The 22,193-nt window shown below is 34.1% G+C and overlaps 1 protein-coding gene across 1 annotated transcript; it reads right to left on the reverse strand.

Annotated features, from left to right (window-relative positions):
- Nucleotides 1-415: 415 nt before the first annotated feature.
- Nucleotides 416-9,852, reverse strand: LOC134728922 (uncharacterized; the record flags this gene model as incomplete). The annotated part of the gene is made up of 2 exons (XM_063596143.1): nucleotides 416-2,157; nucleotides 9,604-9,852. Coding segments are annotated over 2 exons (624 nt in total), but the record flags the coding sequence as incomplete, so codon positions are not given.
- Nucleotides 9,853-22,193: the final 12,341 nt, after the last annotated feature.

Here is a 22,193-nt window from a genome sequence, read left to right on the forward strand (position 1 = left end):
TTAAGAGTGTACCAAAAACCTAAACAAGGATTTTAACCACTTACTAACTCCTGGTTCTACTTTATATTTAAAATGGTAGTAATAACATGTAATGATTAGTTTTATGTTATAATAAGTATATAGTGTAAGTATATAGTGTACTATATGCAAAGCCCCAGTACAGGGTTGGCCCACCAGTGATTCAGTATATTGTGATCCATATTATTCTCAACTGAATTACTGGTTTTAATTCATTTTATGCCTACCTTTGGCATAGTAAAAGAACTGCATTTTCATTGATGTGATAGTCATGAGATACACATGATTTTAAAAGCTGATAAAAATTTCCAACTGTAATTATTTTCTTAGGTATAATTCTATTATTAATGCAGAAATTCAAGCTGTTAGAATGTCCTATTTTTAATGACAATAATGATCTACTTGTATAGCTATGCTAGCAATATCTGCTAATTCCAACTGTAAATTCTGGATATTAAGCTTTTGTATTACTAACTACAAGAAAAGCATATTATTAATGGTTAAGAGAAGGCATATTTGATAAAATGATTTCAGGCCCAAATTTCTCTTTGAAATATTTCTTGGAAATACACATTCTTTAAGAGTTTCCATTTGTAAAGCAGGTACAGTAGTTAGTTTTGCAATAATCATATTGGTTTTCTATTTTTAATTTTTGAAAATAACCATTCAACAATTCTTTTGTATAACAAATGCTGTAACAGCACTTACAATGTCCTATTAATCACTCTATTATAATTATTAAAATGACAGTCCAATTTAGCCAACTTTGGAGCATTTCTTTCAGAAGCATATCACAAATTTTAAAGGGTGCCTGCTCCTTACTTTTAATACACACACACACACACACACACACGCACACGCACACACACACACACAGCCACACACCCACTCAAGTTTGGGGAGAAGAGCAAGTCCATGTAAGAAACCCTGATTATACGTAATGTGGAACTGTTGTTATTAACTTTTGTAGGTAAATAAGAAATTTGTGTTACATCTGTTACTAAAAGAAGCAAAAATACATATATGTAGGCTAATATTACTGAGCAAATATGACAAACACAAGAACCTTGTAATGGACTATCTCTTTCTAACACCCATGTTTACAGGTTTGGAAGTGCTGTGGTTTTAGAAGCCTTATGATCAGCTATTCCTATCCAGACTGTGGCAAAAGAGTCCTTGAATTCCTGTCTATTGATAATTGATGGGCAATTAGGCTTGTTCCAAATTCACTCTTGCAACTTCATGTGTAAGGAGACTTGCATCAAATGGTTAAGGCTAATAATAGTCCACAAAAATGTTTATTTGGCAGTAACTACAGGAATGCATAAAGGCTAGCCTCTTGGAGAGTGGTCATATGTTTCATCTTATCTGTTTTACTCAGAACATCTCATCTATAATCCTTTCCTCGGGAGCAAGAAATATTAACTATTAGGACAACTGTAGCCCTTGGCCCAATTGCTATTTCTCAGCCTGTGGTAACTATGGAAATTATCTCCCATCCGAAACTCCTACTTGATGCTGAGCAGTAAAGAATATTCTGACTTGTGTCATGTAAATGGTAGTGGTGTGTTACTTCAGTTCATTACGAATTATGTCCCATATATCAGCAGTCTCCAATCATTTTGGCAGCAGGGACCGGTTTTGTGGAAGACAATTTTTTCACAGATGGCAGAGAGGATGGTTTCTGGATGAAACTCTTTTACCTCGGATCACCAGACATTAGATTCTCATAAGGAGTGCAACCTAGATTATTCACATATTAGTTCATAATAGGGTTAGCTCTCCTGTGAGAATTGAATGCCACCGCTGATCTGACAGGAGGTCGGGCTCAGGTGGTAATTCTTGGGCACTGCTCACTTCCTGCTGTGCGACACAGTTTCTAACAGGCCATGGACCGGTACTGGTCCTTGGCCCAGGGGTTGGGGACCCCGCTATATATAATAGACAGGACAAATCACAGACGCATACACTTTTTAAATATATCCTAGGCTGGGCGCGGTGGCTTATGCCTGTAATCCCAGCACTTTGGGAGGCCAAGGCAGGTGGATCACCTGAGGTCAGGAATTCAAGACCAGCCTGGCCAACATGGTGAAACCCCGTCTGTACTAAAAATACAAAAATCATCTGGGCATGGTGGCAGGCACCTGTAATCCCAGCTACTCAGGAGGCTGAGGCATGAGAATCTCTTGAACCCTGGAGGTGGAGGTTGCAGTGAGCCGGTATCACACCATTGCACTCCAGCCTGGGCGACAAGTGCAAGTCTCCGTCAAAAAAAAACTATATATATATATATATATATATATATATATATATATATATATATATATTCTATGCAGTTTATAGTAAGTACTTCTGTATTTTTGGCATGTTTTATTTTCTTTCATATAAGGCCTCTGGTATCTTATTTGTATTTTTATTCATGGAAAGGAACTGCTGCTATTCATATTTTGATATATAATTATAATTAATTACCAGTTATTTCCCTTCCCCGTTTCTTAGGCCCATCACTACTCAAAGAATTTCTGTCATCATTAGTACAATTGTAGCACATGGTACATATAAATTATCTGACACTCTTCTTTAAACTTGCCTTGTGACAAAGCTTTACTCAAGGGTGGGAAAATAAGGTGAAAAACTCTTAGCTCAAAAACTGTCAAATCTTAAGCAATTATTCAACCAGTAAATTCTAGAATGCATGGAGTCTTGTGCTAGTGGATAAATGAGCTTCTTTGGAGATCTGACTTCACATAAATTGCTCTGTCTCAGCACTCTGGTTTTTTAAGGGAACTAGTTGGTCCATTTGACCCCCAGAGACAACCTAGTAGGCAGCCAGCATGAGGTTTTAATAACATATGAATTAATTAATAAGGCCTCTCTAGTTAGCAGAAGTGTTGGAATTTAGAGGCATTTAATAAGATTAGACTTTCAAACATTATTTGGTGCATTAATTCAAATATGCAAATTAGCATAGCCTAGAGACCCAGGAAGGGAAAAAAGTGAGGGCAGATAGGAATAAAATTAAATTTTGGAAAGATATTTTAAAAAATACACTTACAACCTGAAATTGAGAGGTAGAATTAGAATTGTTCAGCTTATTAAAACTTCCTTCTATTAGTATGTAAGACTACAGTAGATTGGTAAATTTGCAGGCAGATATATATTTAAAATTAGAAATTATCATCTTTTTGCAGGCATTAAAATTGAGTCTACCACATAGTCCTCTCTTGTAATTGCTTCCAATAATGCAGCATCTTTATTCTTAAAAGATTAAAAATAGTACCGCTTTCTGTGAATTATAATTAAAGATTTTTACTGTATAACTTGTTTGGTATTTCAGATGCATCATGCTAATGCCTATATGTTTATTCCTGCTACCTCCAATAGTTCACTGATAATTCAGATTCAGACCAATGGAGAAACCATGGGAGGAAAAAAACAAACTTTTACTCTGAGTAAGTAACACCATTAAAATCAAGTTTGCAAATAAAAATTAAATATAATTTAAAGTATTTCCTGCCAAGCACTTCAAAAATGTAATCTTTAGTACATTTTGAGGTAGCAAGCATTTTTTAAAACTGTAGTTAGTAAATTAAAGCTAAAATAAAATTTTAAAAGAGCCTGTTTCCACCATGTTGTAAATGGAAGTTATTATAATTCAATATTAGATATGAATCAGTTAATTCTACCTCAGCCAAAGCTCTGATATTTTAGAGAACAGCAGATGTTACCCTTTCTAGTACCCGATTAATATACCTAGTCAGTTTTTCCACTATTATCCCTCAGGCAGAGAATAAAGACATATTTTCTTTTCTGTTTCTTAAGCAAACCCACTTGCTCCCTGAAGCAGAAGATTTAATTATCCTTATTGCATTATATTTGCTTGAATAGCTACAGAAATTATTAATGGGCATAACATTTTCTGATCTTTTTCATGAAATTCAACTATGATATTTATGCTGATTTAATTACCTCTAGCACATTAATTAGTCTAGCAGTAAGAACTAAGGACTTAGGATTTATAACAAGTGTAATTTGTTTCTGTTGATCATTATGATGTGTTACAGCTTAGATACAGAATTCATGTATGTATATATGTCTCTGGAAAGAAGGGAGAGGTGACATACTACATTAACTAGCTGCTCATGGAAATATTTATCAAGAAAACACCCTGAATCTCGCAGTGGGTGCTAGATCAAATACTAAATGACTATATGGCCTTAGGGAAATAATTTAAATTCTGTATCTCAAATTCCATCATTTGCAAAGAGGAAATAATTATAATATTTATGCTATTGGGTTTTTTAAAATATTAAATACATTAATGCACATAAAGCACCAAAAGCAATATCCAGTACATCATATGTCACACATAAGTGTCATTTGCTGTTATTGTTTTTATTATTATTATTAAAGATAAGGAGACTAGATAGGCTTTGAAAAATATATGATGAATTTGTTTTCAGTCACTTTGAGTGCTAAATAGAAATTCACTTCCTGAGTTTCTAATGATCGCCATTCTAACTTGTGTGAGGTGGTATCTCATTGTGGTTTTGATTTGCATTTCTCTGATGGCCAGTGATGCTGAGCATTTTTTTATGTGTCTTTTGGCTGCATAAATGTCTTCTTTTGAGAAGTGTCTGCTCATATCCTTTGCCCACTTTTTGATGGGGTTGTTTGTTTTTTTCTTGTAAATTTGTTTGAGTTCATTGTAGATTCTGGATATTAGCGCTTTGTCAGATGAGTAGATTGCAAAAATTTTCTCCCATTCTGTAGATTGCCTGTTCACTCTGATGGTAGTTTCTTTTGCTGTGCAGAAGCTGAGAGGATGTGGAGAAATAGGAACACTTTTACACTGTTGGTGGGACTGTAAACTAGTTCAACCATTGTAGAAGTCAGTGTGGCGATTCCTCAGGGATCTAGAACTAGAAATACCATTTGACCCAGCCATCCCATTACTGGGTATATACCCAAAGGATTATAAATCATGCTACTATAAAGACACATGCACATGTATGTTTACTGTGGCACTATTCACAATAGCAAAGACTTGGAACCAACCCAAATGTCCAACAATGATAGACTGGATTAAGAAAATGTGGCACATATACACCATGGAATACTATGCAGCCATAAAAAAAGATGAGTTCATGTCCTTTTTAGGGACATGGAGGAAGCTGGAAACCATCATTCTCAGCAAACTATCACAAGGAGAAAAAACCAAACGCCCCATATTCTCACTCATAGGTGGGAATTGAACAATGAAAACACATGGACACAGGAAGGGGAACATTGCACACTGGGGCCTGTTGTGGGGTGGGCGGAGGGGGGAGGGATAGCATTAGGAGATATACCTAACATAAATGACGAGTTAATGTGTGCAGCACACCAACATGGCACATGTATACATATGTAACAAACCTGCATGTTGTGCACATGTACTCTAAAACTTAAACTATAATTAAAAAAAAAAAAAAGAAACTCACTTCCACACAGACCTCAAATAATTCATATGCTTAAAAACTCCAGAAAATGTGAGCATTCACAGGAGGAAATCAGAAAACTGACAAAATACAAAATATCACAAACAAGATCCATCAAAAACAATACTAAGCAAACTCAGAAATATAATAACGTGAAATATTGAATTTAATAGACACAGTTTAAAACAAGTACCTCTTAAATAAATAAATGGAGGGATTAAAAATATGAGCACACACAATAGGTGATAAAAGTGACCAAACATATTCAAAACAGAATAAAACATAAATTCCAGAAATGAAAACTCTATTTATTAAAATAAAAAATACTTAAACATGTTATTTTGCAGATATTTATTCTGTCAAAACATGAATATATTATTTTTTATCAAATATATTTCATAGTTTAAATGAAAGTTAAGCACGTATTAATTTTCAGAGTTGCATACAAGTATAGCAGTATAAAACACCACACATTTATTATCTCACAGTGTCTATGGGTGAGGAGTCTAGTTATGGTTTATCTCGGTCCTCTGCAAAGCTGCAATCAAAATGTTGGTCAGGACAGGGTTCTCATCTGGAGGCTTGATGGGGAACGTATTAGTCCTCTTTCACACTGTTGATAAAGACATACAAGAGACTGGGTAATTTATAAAGAAAAGAGGTTTAATGGACTCACACTTCCACATGGTTGGGGAGGCCTCACAATGATGGTGGATGGCAAAAGGCACGTCTTACGTGGTGGCAGGCAAGAGAGAATGAAAGCCAAGCAAAAGAGGAAACCCCTTGTAAAGCCATCAGATCTCATGAGACTTATTCACTACCATGGAGAAACACAGTATGGGGGAAACTGCCCCCATGATTCAATTGTCTCCCACCAGGTCCCTCCACAACACGTGGGAATTATGGGAGCTGCAATTCAAGATGAGATTTGAGTGGAGACACAGCCAAACCATATCAGGGAATAAATTTGCTTTCAAGTTCATTAAGGTCATTGCAGAAATTATTCCCTTGCAGTGGTAAGAGTCCCTGGCTTCTTGCTAGCTGGTGTCACAGGCCATCCTCAACTTCTTGCCTCATGGACCTCCCAACATCATCATTTATTTTATCAAGCCAGTAAGGGGAGAGAGAGACTCCAGAGTGAGCCTGCAAACAAGATGAAATCTCATATTGTATAAAATAATGTAGTCATGGAAGTGATATTTTAACACTTGGGCCATATTCTATTGGTTACAGGCAAGTCACAGGCCTCACCCACACTCAAGGGGAGGGAATTATACAAGGACAAAGTACCAGAATGCAGGCATTATGAGGAAAAGGACCATTGGTGCTGCCATGAACATCATAGTGAAATATTTGATATAGTAAAACCTAGTCTTCAATTATTAGATTGATGGACTCTGAGTAAAACAAGTAGAACTATATGTCTCTAAAGCAAAGGCCTACAAATACCTTTGCTGAAAGTGCTTTGTCAAAATTGCTGATATAACAATAGTTGAGAGAAGGCATTTTTCTCTAAATTAGTTTTTGCTTTATCGATTATAAGGTTAGACTTTGGAAAATGACCATCAAAATCATTATATTTTATACTTTCATGTGTCAATACATATCCACCTCACTCTTTGTTTCATATTGGGCAAGCTGACTGATCATTTTCGTGGATTGGCTTCTCAGTCAAATTACATATTTTTTCAGATATGATTTCCAGTATATTCATTTACATATTTACTTGAAGCCCCTAGTTTTCTTGAGTTAATCAATTATTTCAGTGTCGTACAGACTCAACTTCGAAAGGATGGAAATGTTTAAATTTTTCTTGTTGCATAAATGTGTAGAAATTTTGAAAAGAGTTCAAAAGCATAATCTTTCAGTGAAAACCTATTCTTAAAATTGTATAAATTAATTAAGAGATATAAGAAACAAAGTTTTTTATTTAAAACATTTTGGCTTCCTTTACCCTAACAGTGAATGCTAGTAATTCACATCTGCAAAGAAAATAGCAAAATATAAAATGAGTATTAATATAGAAAAGATTTATGTGAATTCTAATGATTCAGGTATCATAAACAAATATACTTTTAAGAATATTTTTTAAAGTGGTGAATAAATCAAACATTCACAATTTCAATTGCTGTGCATAAGAATATTTTTAAAGGAATCTGTAGTGGTGGCCTCTAATTTAATCCATTTCAAACATTTCTTATGACAGCCTGTAATTATATCCTTCACATGTTAGAAATTAGAGACAATGTATGCACTATAAATTTAAAAAGCACTTTTTAAAATGAAAAAGTACAAATATAGAAAATGGCTTAAATTTCAAAATGTAATAGGTTTACCTCTTTGTCTGATTAAATGTATTCCTTTCAGTACTTGGCATTATCCATAATGATACTCGTCCCCAGAGGCTAAACACCTTAGCCTTATGTGGGCACAGTTGTAAAGATTTAAGAAGTAAACTTGGAAAAGATCTGTTTATTGACAGGAAGTATCTGCCCTTTATTTTCTGATACACAAGGGCATCAGAATATTATGATAATTATAGAATAGAGATTGCTGCACAGGTTTGATTTATTGGGCTGCAAAAAAAAAATCAGTGGTGATGCCTCACGTATTGTATAATTTCACGTAGCTGCATCTGTCTGACCCATCTCTTAGCTAATCATATGTTGAATGGAAAGGAGACTGAAGCACTGACAAGGTATCAAGTGGTATCTTCTGGTGACAGGAGAAAATGAATAGGCACACCAGTATTTAATGATATGCCTGGAAGCAATTTTCTGCCACTGAAAAAGTTAAAACTAAGGGACAAAATGTATTCCTTCTGTCCTGATAGGAGGCTCACTGAAATTAATAAAAGTTTCAGAAACAAAGAAAAAAACTCTGTTCAGTGTTTCCATTCTAGAATTGTTACGCTGTGAGAAGTTTTAGAGGAGTTTTAACATGATTGGAGAAAAATGTTCGGTCCAAGTGATTTCCAAAGGTTGATATTTCGAAGAGATTTTCAAAGTTCAAAGAAGTCATATTAAGGGATGCTTTAAAGTTTTATTTGAACAAATTTCAAGGCTAAACATTTTGAAAACAATTGGCTAAAGGGCACCTATTTCAAAGACTTGAAACAACTCTCTGATAGTAATGAATTATGACATTTCCCTTCATTATTAATATACACCCCTTGGAAAAACAATGTTGCCTAGTTGTGTCTTTACATTTTTATATTGTGTAGGAATTCATGAGACTCAAGATTTTAAAGTAAAGGAAAAAAATAGTATAAGGTTGCACAGCAGAGTGAACTGAAAGGAGTATTTGTGTAGGATAAAGAAGATATGGAATTTTATTTACATAAATGTGAACTGTGTCACCGTCATTCAGAAAAATCAGTTATTCCATTTGTGCATAAGTCCCTTAATCTGTAAAACACATACACTAAAATAAATAATCTCATCTAGGATAAAAATAAAATTCGATTTGAGTTGGTGAATTCCAAAATATTTGTTTCCTGTTGTCAAAGATTTTCGGTAAATTTTTACAAAATCACATACGTTCAAAGACTTAGGATATTTAAGTTATATAGTTGGTACACTTATTCGATATAGCTTCAAAGTTTATATTGTAACTCCTAACAGTTTGTGTTAACAGATTAAACACTTTTTATGAGCTTTGTATACGTTTTAAAAAATGACTAACTCAGTAGCAGAAAGCACCACTTGTACACAGATTGTGATCCCTAAATGGTATTTTCAAAAAGAGAGGGGAAAAAAAGGAGTTAGATCTCAGAAAAAAGACTGACTTCGGGTCTGGAACAGAAAATGTACAAGATGATCCTGAAACGTATTGTCATATAAGAAATATAGAAAAATATAAAAATACATGATTGCCAAAAAAAAAAAATTAGCCTATGTGAATAGGCTCCCATTGCTCAGATATGGGAAAATTTGACCAACATAACAAAAATAACATATTTTAAAATTTCAATGTTTATCATATATTTTTAAGTCATAATGATACTTTAAAAGACGCTGGGCTAGTGCAGTGGTTCACTCTTGTAATCCCCACAGTTTGGGAAGGGGAGGTGGGTAGATCAGTTGAGCCCAGGAATTTGAGACTAGCTGGGCAACATGGCAAAGTCCTGGCTCTCAAAAAAAAAAAAAAAAAAAAGTATATATACAAAAATTAGCTGGGTGTGGTAGCACATGCTTATATTCCCTGCTACTGGGGCTGAAGAGGTAGGGGGCAGAGGTGGAGGATTGCCTGAGCCCAGGAGGCCAAGGCTGCAGTAAGCCATAATTGTGCCATTGCATTCCAGCCTGGGTGACAGAGTGAGATCCTGTCTCAAACAAACAAACAAAACAAATAACAAAATAAAATAAAATTAAAATTAAATATGCTAATTATTCAGTGTTGAAGAATATTAGTAAATCAGTTCATTATTTCGAAACCTGATAACATGAAAAAGAAGCAAGAATAATCAATGAGAGTGGGATTTTTTAATGCAAAAGTTCCAGGTAATTGAAGAAAGAATGGTAGAATTAGAATATAAATAGTATGCAATGCCTACTTAGTTCATTGGATCTAAGCAGTGATCATGAATCATCACCTGTAAAGCACCTGCCTCCCCAAAATCTTACTGGAATTTAATCTAAACTTAATGATTATTTTATAGGAAATGTAGAGGGTAGAGGTGTGTGTGTAAGTATACCACAGGAATGCAATGAGCAAAATCCAGATGGAGAAATATTCTGTAGGACTAAATACCTGTTTCCCTCAACAAATATGTAGTTAGAAGGAAAATATAGATATTGAAGAAATATGAGACATGTCAACTGATCATAAAATGTGGACCTTATTTGACTTCTGTCTCAAACTAAAATAGAAACATGACATTTATGACAAACGATTGGAAATTTGACCACTGATAAGGTATTTAAAGATAATAAGAAATCAACTTTTTTAATAAAAGTAATATGTTTTTAAAGCTCTATCATTGAGAGATTTAGTGAAATATTTATGGATGGAATAACATGATATCTGAGATTTACTTCATAATGATATGGATTTGGAAAATGGGTGAGTTCACAAGTCTCATGAATTGATAATTGTTGAAACTCTATGAAGGGTACATGGAGGTTCATTTCATATGATGTCTACTTCAATGTGTCAAATTGATCCTTAGTAAAAGTTTTAACTATATACATGTTTTTACTCAATAGCCCATTATGTCAAAGTGCAGCTCCTGACATAAATAAATATATATAAATATATATATACACACACACACACGTATATATACACATATATAGTGTATATACAAATACATGTACTATATATATATATATACACACACACACACACACACTTCATCTGTATTTTTTATTGCAACTTGGATCCTAGAAAACAGCTTAATTTAGTCAAGGTTTATTTTATGAAAAAATGCCTCTTTAAAATACATAAAAACTAGTTAGTAAACTCCTCCTGTAGAGATTGTTTTAAATTGTTAGTTCAGATGAACAGAAATGTACTATATTCCCCTAGACTTCTAAATTTATAAGAAGATATTAGAGTCCACATGTGACACATTTAAATTCTATACTTAATTTGTCACAGTTATAAATTTATACTCCTTTTTATTATTTACATTTTTATTTTAAGCTTTTATCTATATTTACATTACCCACTTTTATTCTTTCATTGTAAAATTAATATAAGGAAAATTATGAAAATATTAGGATCTTGGTGTATCACTTCCAAAGGCAAACTTGTTTATTATTTTAAGTTTTTAATACTCACTCAAATTCTGATACCCTGAACTTCATAGTAATCTAAAGCAATGTTTATAGTAAATGAGATCTAGATCTTACAGTATTTCTGTGATATTTAAGACAACCATTGTGGGTTATAAAATGTCAAGAACCACATCATTGTGTATTTAAGAAAAACAAATATAAACATAGCCATACTTCATATGTCTCTATATTCATGGATTATACATAGTCTGGAGTTGCTTTTTGTGCTTCTTTATCTAATTTTCTGAACTAGAATCTTAGGTTATTAATTTTAGATCTTTCTACTTTTTAAATATATGCTGAATGCTATACTTTTCCCTCCCAGGACTGCTTTAGTTGAGTTTTGCAAATTTTAATTAGTTGTACTTTTATTTTTTACTTAAAATATTTATAAACTCATATGGGGACTTCTTTGACTCATGGGTTATTTAGAAGTGCGTTGTTTAATTTCCAAATTGTTGGGAATTTTTATCTATCTTTCTATTATTGATGTCTAAATTAATTCCACTGTAGACAGACAATATAATTTCTATTGTTTTAAAATTGTTAAGGTATATTTTATGGCCTGGAATGCAGTCTATCTTGGTGAACATTCAATGTAAGCTTGAGAATATTTATTCTGCTGTTGACCAGAGAAATCTACAGGTGTAATTTAGATCAAGTTTATTGCTGTTCAGGTCATATATATTCATGTTTATTTTTTGACTAATTGATCTATAACTACTGACAGGACTGTTGATGTCTCTGACTATAATAGTGGATTTGGTTATTTTTCTTTTCAGTTCTATCAGTTCTTTTCCTCATATATTTTGATGCTCAGTTGTTAGGTTCATACTCATTTAACTTGTTTTTTAGTGACGTCATTAGATTTTATAAAATACATTTTAACTAATCTAAACCTTTCACATTTTTTTGTGATCTCACACTGTTTTTTTTTTCCGTAAGTTATTGGGGTACAGGTGGTATTTGGTTACATGAGTAAGTTCTTTAGTGATGATTTGTGAGGTTTTGGTGCACTCATCACCCAGGCAGTATACACTGCAGCATATTTGTAGTCTTTTATCCTTCGCCCCCTCCCACTTTTCCCCCAAGTCCCCACGTTCCATTGTACCATTATTATGCCTTAGCATCCTCATAGCTTAGCTCCCACACATCAGTGACAACATAAAATGTTTGCTTTTCCATTCCTGGGTTACTTCACTTAGAATAATAGTCTCCAATTTCTTCCAGGTCCCTGCAAATGCTGTTAATTCATTCCTTTTTATGGCTGAGTAGTATTCCATTGTATGTCTAGACCACAGTTTCTTTATCCACTCGCTGATGGACATTTGTGTTGGTTCCATGATTTTGCAATTGTGAATTGTACTGCTATAAATATGAGTTTGCAAGTATATTTTTCGTATAGTCACTTCTTTACCTCTGGATAGGTACTTAGTGGGATTGCTGGATCAAATGGTAGTTCTACTTTTAGTTCTTTAAGGAATCTCCACACTGTTTTCCATAGTGGCTGTACTAGTTTATATTCCCACCAGCAGTGTAGAAGTGTTCCCTGATCACTGCATCCATGCCAACATCTACTGTTTTTTTATTATTATTTTGTTATTATGGCCATTCTTGCAGGAGTAAGGTGGTATCAAAGGTGAATAAGGTACTCCAAAGTGAGGTATCACCTTACTTTGACTTCCTCTTTATCGATTTGGGTGCCCTTTATTTCCTTCTCTTGTCTGATTGCTCTGGCTAGGACTTCAGTACTATGTTGCAGAGGAGTGGTGAGAGTGGGCATCCTGTCTTGTTCCAGTTCTCAGAGGGAATGCTTTCAACTTTTCCCCATTCAGTATTATGTTGGCTGTGGGTTTTGATTTGCATCTCCCTGATCACTAGTGATGTTGAACATTTTTTCTTATGTTTGTTGGCCATTTGTATATCTTCTTTTGAGAATTCTCTATTCGTGTCCTTAGCCCACTTTTTGATAGGATTATTTGTTTTTTTTTCTTATTGATTTGTTTGAGTTCATTGTAGATTCTGGATATTAGTCCTTTGTCAAATGTATAGATTATGAAGATTTTCTCCCACTCCGTGGGCCATCTGTTTACTCTGCTGGATGTTCCTTTTGCCATGCAAAAGCTCTTTAGTTTAATCAAGTCCCAACTATTTATCTTTGTTTTTATTGCATTTGCTTTTGTGTTCTTGATCATGGAATCTTTGCCTAAGCCAATTTCTAGAAGGGTTTTTCCAATGTTATCTCCTAGAATTGTCATAGCTTTAGGCCTTAGATTTAAGTCTTTAATCTATCTTGAGTTGATTTTTGTATATGATGAGAGATAAAGATCCAGTTTCAATCTCCTGCATGTGGCTAGCCAATTATCCTAGCACCATTTGTTTAATAGGGTGTCCTTTCCCCACATTTATGTTTTTGTTTGCTTTGTTGAAGATTAGTTGGCTTTAAATATTTGGGTTTACTTCTGGGTTATCTATTCTGTTCCATTGGTCTATGTGCCTATTTTTACACCAGTACCATGCTGTCAGGGTGACTATGGCCTTACAGTATAGTTTGAAATCAAGTAGTGTGATACTTCCAGATTTGTTATTTTTGTTTAGTCTTGCTTTGGCCATGCAGGCTCTTTTCTGATTCCATCTAAAGTTTAGAATTTTTTTCTAATTCTGTTTAGGATGATGGTGGTATATTGCTGGGGATTGCATTGAATTTGTAGATTGCTTTTGGCAGTATGATCATTTTCACAATTTTTGATTCTACTCTTCCATGGGCATGGGATGTCTTTCCATTTGTTTGTGTCATCTGTGATTTCTTTCAGCAGTGTTTTGTAGTTTTCCTTGTAGAGGTCTTTGGACTCCTTTGTTATATATATCCCTAAGTATTTTTTTTTTTTGCAGCTATTGTAAAAGGGTTGAGATCTTGATTTGATTCTCAGTTTGGTTGCTGTTGGTGTATAGAAGAGCTACTAATTGTTTTACATGAATCTTTCATTCCAGAAACTTTGCTGAATTCTTTTATCAGTTCTAGGAGCTTTCTGGAGGAGTCTATAGGGTTTTCAAGGTAAACAGTCATATCATAAGCAAACAGTGACAGTTTGACTTCCTCTTTATCAATTTGGGTGCCCTTTATTTCTTTCTCTTGTGTGATTGCTCTGGCTAGGACTTCAGTACTGTGTTGTAGAGGAGTGGTGAGAGTGGGCATCCTATCTTGTTCCAGTTCTCAGAGGGAATGCTTTCAACTTTTCCCCATTCAGTATTATGTTGGCTGTGTGTTTTTCATAGGTAGCTTTGGTTACATTGAGGTATGTCCCTTGTATGCCAATTTTGCTGAGAGTTTTAATCATAAAGGGATGCTGGATTTTGTTGAATGCTTTTTCTGCGTCTATTGAGATGATCATGTGATTTTTGTTTTTAATTCTGTTTATGTGGTGTGTCACATATGTTGACTTGTGTATGTTGAATCATCCCTGCATCCCTGGTATGACAACTTGATCATAGTGGATAATCCTTTTGATATGTTGTTGGATTCAGTTAGCTAGTATTTTGTTAAGGATTTTAGCGTCTATATTCATCAAGGATATCAGTCTGTAGTTTTCTTTTTTGATTATGTCCTTTCCTGGTTTTGGTATTAGGGTGATGCTGGCTTCATAGAATAAATTAAAGAGAGTTCCTTCTTTCTCTATCTTGTGGAACAGTGTCAAAAAGATTGATACCAATTTTTCTTTGAATGTCTGGTAGAATTCTGCTGTAAATTTGTCTGGTCAGTGGTGTCAGTTGTCTCCTGTTTCATTTCTTAATGAGGCTATTTGCATCTTTTCTTGGTTAATCTTGCTAGTGGTCTATCAATTTTATTTATCTTTTCAAAGAAACAGATTTTGTTTCATTTATCTTTTGTATTTTTGTTTCTTTGTTTGTTTCAATTTCATTTAGTTCTGCTCTGATATTGGTTATTTCCTTTCTTCTGCTAGGTTTGGGTTTGCTTTGTTCTTGCTTCTCTATTTCCTTGAGGTATGACCTTAGAATTTCAGTTTGTGCTCTATCAGTCTTTTTGATGTAGGCATTTAGGATTATGAACTTTCCTTTTAGCACTGCCTTTGCAATAACCCAGAGGTTTTGATAGGTTCTGTCTTTATTGTCGTTCAGCTTGAAGAATTTTTAAATTTCCATCTTTATTTTACTTTTGACTCATTGCTCATTCAGGAGCAGGTTATATAATTTCCATGTGTTTGCATGGTTTGAAGTTTCCTTTTGGAGTTGATTTCCAGTTTTATTTCACTGTGATCTGAGAGAGTGCTTTGTATAATTTCAATTTTCTTAAATTTACTGAGTCTTGTTTTATCTCCTATCATATTGTCTATCTTGGAGAAAGTTCCATGCTCTGTTGAATAGAATGTATATTCTGTGGTTGTTGGATGAAATGTTCTGTGTATATTTGTTAAGTCCATTTGTTCCAGGGTATAGTTTAAATCTATGGTTTCTTTGTTGACTTTCTGTCTTGATGACCTGTCTAGTACTGCCAGTGGAGTACTGAAGTCCCTCACTATTATTGTGTTTCTGTCTATCTCATTTCTTAGGTCTATTAGTAATTGCTTTAAAAATGTGGGAGCTCCATTGTTAGGTGCATTTATATTTAGGATTGTGATATTTTCCTGTTGGACAGGGCTTTTTAACATTATGTAATAATGTCCCTCTGTGTCTCGTTTAACCACTGTTGCTTTAAAGTTTGTTTTCTCTGATATAAGAATAGCTACCCCTGTTCACTTTCTGTGTCCATTTGCATGAAACGCCTTTTTCCACCCCCTAACTTTAGGTTTCTGTGAGTCTTTACGTGTTAGGTGAGTCTCCTGAATGCAGAAGATAGTTGGTTGGTGAGTCCTTATTCATTTTGTGGTTCTGTAACATGTAAGTGGATCATTTAGGCCATTTACACTCAATGTTAGTATTGAGATGTGAGGTGCCATTGCATTCATCGTGCTATCTGTTACCTGTGTACTTTGGCTTGTTTTTCATTATTGCTTTTTAACTCGTATTTTTGTTTTATAGGTCCTGTGTTATTTATGCTTTGAAGATGTTCTGTTTTGATGTGTTTCTAGGATTGGTTTCAATATTTAGAGCTCTTTTTAGCAGTTCTTGTAATGGTGGCTTGGTAGTGGCAAATTCTCTCAGTGTTTGTTTGTCTGAAAAAGACTGTATCTTATATGATGCTTAGTTTCACTAGATGCAAAATTCTTGGCTGATATTTGCTTTGTTTGAGGAGGCTGAAGATAGAGCCCCAATCCCCTCTAGCTCATAGGGTTTCTACTGAGAAATCTGTTGTTAATCTGATAGATTTTTCCTTTATAGGTTACCTTGTGCTTCTGTCTCACAACTCTTAAGATTCTTTCCTTTGTCTTAACTTTGGATAACCTGATGACAATGTGTCTAGGGGATGATCTTTTTGTGATGAATTTCCCAGGTGTTCTTTGTGCTTCTTGTATTTGGCTGTCTAAGTCTCTAGCAAGGCTGGGGAAGTTTTCCTCCATTATACTCCCAAATATATTTTCCAAGCTTTTAGAATGCTCTTCTTCCTTAGGAACAGTGAATATTCTTAGGTTTGGCCATTTAACATAATCCCAGACTTCTTGGAGGCTTTGGTCATATTTTCTTAGTAAATTTTTTAAATTTTTCTTGGATTGGGTTAATTTGAAGACATTGTCTTTGAGCTCTTAATTTTTTTCTTCTACTTGTTCAATTCTATTGCTGAGACTTTCCTGAGCATTTTGCATTTTTGTAAGTGTGTCCATTGTTTCCTGAAGTTTTGGTTGTTTCCTATTTATGGTATCTATTTCATTGATAATTTCTCCTTGCACTTTTTGTATCAGTTTTTGGACTTCCTTGCATTGGGCTTTGCCTTCCTCTGGTGCCTCCCTGATTAGCTTAATAACTAACCTCCTGAATTCTTTTTTCAGGTAATCAAGAATTTCTTCTTGGTTTGGATCCATTGTTGGTGAACTCGTGTGATTTTTGGGGGATGTTGACAAGCCTTGTTTTGTCATATTACCAGGGTTGGTTTTCTGGTTCCTTCCCATTTGGGTAGCCTCTGTCAGAGGGAAGGTCTAGGGCTGAAGGCTGTTGTTTAGATTCTTTTGTCACACATCGTGTTTCCTTGATGTGGTACTCTTCCCCTTTTCCTATGGATGTGGCTTCCTATGAGCTAAACTGCAGTGATTGTTTTCTTTCTTCTGGGTCTAGCAACCCAGAAAGTCTACCCAGCTTGGGGCTGCCACTGGGGGTTGTCTGCACAGAGTCCTATGATGTGAAATATCTGTGGGTCTTTCAACCATGGATACCAGCACCTGTTCTGGTGGATGTGGCAGGGGGGTGTAGTGGACTCCTTGAAGGTTCTTAGCCTTAGAGAGACTGAGCTCTCTGTTGTCTCTCCTTATAAGTACTCTAATCCTATAATGAGGACCTCATCCTTATGACCTCATTTAAACTTAATTTCGTCCTTATATATTTTATCTCCAAATATAGTCACATTGCAGGCTGAGGCTTTAGCATATGAATTTTGGGAGGACACAATTCAGTCCATATCAATTACTGTCATTCATTTCACTAACCCATATACTATAACTACCCAATACACTTTTTCTAGTATTAATGTATTTTTATTACTTTAAACAAGCTTTTTAAAAATTTCAGTTAAGAATATGGAAAGTAAAATATTTTATTTTACCTTCATTTGTTCCTTCTATAATGGTCTTTTCTTTATGTAGATTGAAGTTTTAACCTATATTATTTTTCTTCTGCCTGAAGATCTAAATTTCATGCAGAGCAGGTAAGCTGACAATGAATATCCTGAGTTTTTTTGTTAGTTTGAGCAAGTCTTTATTTCTTTTATTTTTTTACTTATGAAAGGTGATTTCATTTAATATAGAATTCCAGGATAGCAAAGTTTTTTGTTTTGTTTTGTGTTTTTGTTTTTGTTTTCATTCCAGTCCTTTTGCCCAAGTCTCTTTTTTCTTGCAGGTTTCTGATGAGAAGACTACCGTAATCCTTGTTCCTTGTTTATCTCTTGCTTCCTTCATAATTTTCTCTTTGTTTTTGGTGTTCTGAAGTTTAAATATGATATGCTGAGGTGATTTTTCTGTTTGTTTGTTTTTTTGTGTGTATCATGCTAAGTGTTCTCTGAGCTTCCATGATCTATGTTTCGGTTACTGCCATTAATTTTAACAGATGCTTACCCATTATTTTTTAAAATACTTTTTCTACCTCATTCTTTCTTTTTTTTTCCTTGTATTATTCCAATTATTGATGCATTACAACTTTTTAAATTGTCCCACTTTTTTTTATTTCATTCTCTTTGCACTTGAGTTTGGGAAGTTTTTGATTTTTTTTAAAATTGACTTCATTTTTGGAGCTTATTTAGAGTTACAGCAAAATTTGGAAGAAATCACAGGGTCCCCATATGTCCCTTGCCCCCACATGAGTACAACCTTCACTTCTATGAACATTCCATCAGAGTGGAACATTTGTTATGACCGATGAACCTACATTGACACGTCATTATCATCCAAAATTCATAGTTCATATTAGGGTTCACTCTTGCTGATTTGGGAAGTTTTTATTGACCTATCTTCAAGCTCATTGATTCCTCATCTGTGTCATCTACTGATGAGCCATCAAAAGGCATTCTTCATCTCTGTGACAGTGTTACTTTTCTCATTTATAACATTTACTCTTGATTCCTCTTAAATTTCTCACCTCTCTACTGATATGACCCATCTTTTTATTATATGTTTTCTACTTTTTCATTACAGCTTTTAGCATATTATTATTTAAAATCATCTATCTGATAATTCACATATTTGTGTCATATATGATTCTGGTTGTCATGTCTGTTTGCTTTTTTCAGACTTTTTTTTTTTTGCCTTTTGTTATATATTTTAATTTTTGGTTGTAAGCCAGACAGGCTATGATGAATAATAGCAACTGAAGTAAATGGGCCTTTGGTGGGAAGATTTATGTTAATCTGGCTAGGAGTTGGGTTGTGTTCAATGCTTGTTGTAGCTGTAGGTGCCCAAGGCTTCAGCGTCCTCTAGTGTCCTTGTTTTTATCTCCCCTTGACTTTAGGACTTCTTTATATACTGCTACCGAGCGAACATGTACATCTTGCAGCTCTTTCAGCTATAATCTACTGAAACAATCTTAATGCAGTGAGAGAGTAACAGTGAGAGGGGGTGACATTCCAAAATCCAATTAAGTTTTAGTCTTTTGGCAGGCCCAGGTGTCTGGGCTGTAGCTTTCACAAGTGTTCCTGTCCTTCACCTTTACTCATATCCTAGATGCAATCAATATTCCCAGTGTGTTTCTTTGAAATGCTCGACCATGTTGACTAATTTTTCCCCTTAGGTAAGATAATAGGCTAGAGGGCACCATAATTGGTAGGAATCCTTTTCCTGGTTGAGGCAAGATTTTAAAATTGTGCTCTGACAATTACTTCAAGGACAGCAGACCTTAGTTATGGAGAACATTCTAAACATGTTTTACAAAGTTACGCTCCTCTCCTGCTTCCAAGGGTACTGAGGATTTTTCTTGGATCCTCTGTAAGAACTTGATGGTTCTTGGAGTGCAAACTATGAAAATGTTGCCCTCCTAATCTTGAGGCCCCCAGAAAGTCTTTATCTCATGCTAGTGCACACTCAGTATCCAGAAATTAATCAAAATTATCATTTAAGTGTTCTTAACAGCTTGTAGCTCCAGCAGTTTCTGCTCCAGATAAACAGATTTCATCTGTGATTTCCTTTATTCACCTTTCCAGATTTCAGAGTGATGATTTGCTCTGAGACCTCAGTTCTTTAATGGGTCCAAGAAATGTCACTGAATTTCAATTTGTCCAGGTTTTCTGTTGTTTTTGTAAGGATGAGAATGACTACTTCCAAGTTCTTTATATTTTGAAACTGAAAGTCTACCATGCTTCATTTTAATGATTTTTATTGTAGTTTAAATGTGTAAGCATTTCTATCTCAATCAGTTTTAGTTCTAGAATATCTAAGCAGTACTGAATATGCCGTAGCAATTTAATTTTTGCAGCAGATAATTTGGGGCATGCATCTGCTAACATTTGAATGGAATCTTCTTAAATAGAACTTTAGGTGAAAATGTTCAAGGGTATCTACTGAATGTTTTAAAGTCTTCCACAAATATTATAAATATGTATGCAAAAACATGTTTGGTTTTGTGCTTTAAACACACTTTTTTGGTATGTGCTATAACAATTAACTGTCATTTATGAACACAAATTTATTAAATATTTGAAGACTTCCCTATTGCTGATTTTGCTGAAGTGTTATTATCCCTATTACATGTAAAATCTAAGTGACTTTGGTTTGAAATGCTAGTAATCTAAATCATCAGAGGTGTTTTGAAGTTTACTGGCTCTGCTACTTTGAAGACAGCATCTAGATGTTCAGCTAATATTCTGGCATTGACCACAAAGAAAAGACAGCTTATTTTCTTCTCATTTTAAAGGTTTTGCTTACATTAAAAAATAAATTTTATGTTAAAAAGGAAAATAAATCATTGTGACACCATAACTGAATCTGTAGCAAATTCTATTCATGCTGCTACTGTGAAAGCTGGAAACTGACCAGAATGAATTAGCGGTGCTGATTCTAAAGATTTCACAAGTAAATGGAAGCCAAAAATAGTGCTAGAATCAAACACAAACCAATAGAATTATAGTAGCATCCCAAAATGTTGATGTTTAATATTGTAACAAATGTCTTAAGCTTTATTCATGATTTGAAAATTTATCCATATAGATAGTATACATAATCCAATGCACACAATATATTTCTAAAAATGAAATAATCATAAATATGTGGAATAATTGTATTATAAGGAAATATTTTTCCTGCTGTTATATATTACCTTATCTACATTTCAGTTTCATTTTCCTATGAATTTAGTTTAGAGATATGGTAATTCAAATATAATTTTTAAAATGATCCTAGTTTAAAATTCAATTCACTTATGTCAGTGTATTACATACTATGAATGATGTTTCCAGTATAATTCAGAACCCAAAACAGCTAGGTTTCTTTAGCCTAAATTACTAATTTGTTCATAAAATGACATCAAATGCAATAACCTTAAGAAAAAAATCCTAGTGAAAATTTAATTACCATTTTAAAATAACAATTATTAAATTAGTGAAATACTAAATCAACCAAAGGTGAAACCTCTAGCTATTTTTTACTTTGACAGAAAGTTTACAATTTTTGGATTGTCTCAGTTTTAATGCCACAGAATTTTCATAGAGAAGCACATGTGCCTTAATTTATGGCCTGAGTTGTATATATGCTTCAGAAAAGACTGTTCACATGGAAGAAAAAAAAAAAACACCAAAGGGAAAAGGCACAATAAGTTTTATGTGTGGTGGTAAACTAGAATATTATGACTAAGTTGATGCATACATATTGCTTGTTTCCATCTAAGAACTCAGATGCATAAGCTTCTTTTCACCAAGACCAACCCTTCATCATTTTCAAGCTTGGCAATGAGAGTCTCCCTGAAGAAACAAGAAGAGTCTTGTTTGCCCAGCCCTAGAATTATGTTTGACTGGTGTTATTTCTCAAAGCCACATCTTAATTTGTTTCCTGGGCTTCACTGGAAATTCCTCGATGAATCCCAGCATTCATATTTGCAGTCTTGAAAGTGAATCTTTGCAGAATAAGAAGACTGTAGAGGACTTTCAAAAATAGTTTCAAAATAAAAATATATGAGAGATTAAAAATGATAAAGACATATCCACAAATTTGACTCCACACAATATGTAAGGACTTTGAGAAATAATAATTCCATGTTATATATGGGTTCATACTCATTCAAAGCTTACATTCAAATCATTTTAATTTAAGACAGTTTAGTAGCACTTTCA

The sequence above is a fragment of the Pan paniscus genome, chromosome 15 (assembly GCF_029289425.2).
Source record: "Pan paniscus chromosome 15, NHGRI_mPanPan1-v2.0_pri, whole genome shotgun sequence".
Lineage (NCBI taxonomy): Eukaryota > Metazoa > Chordata > Mammalia > Primates > Hominidae > Pan > Pan paniscus.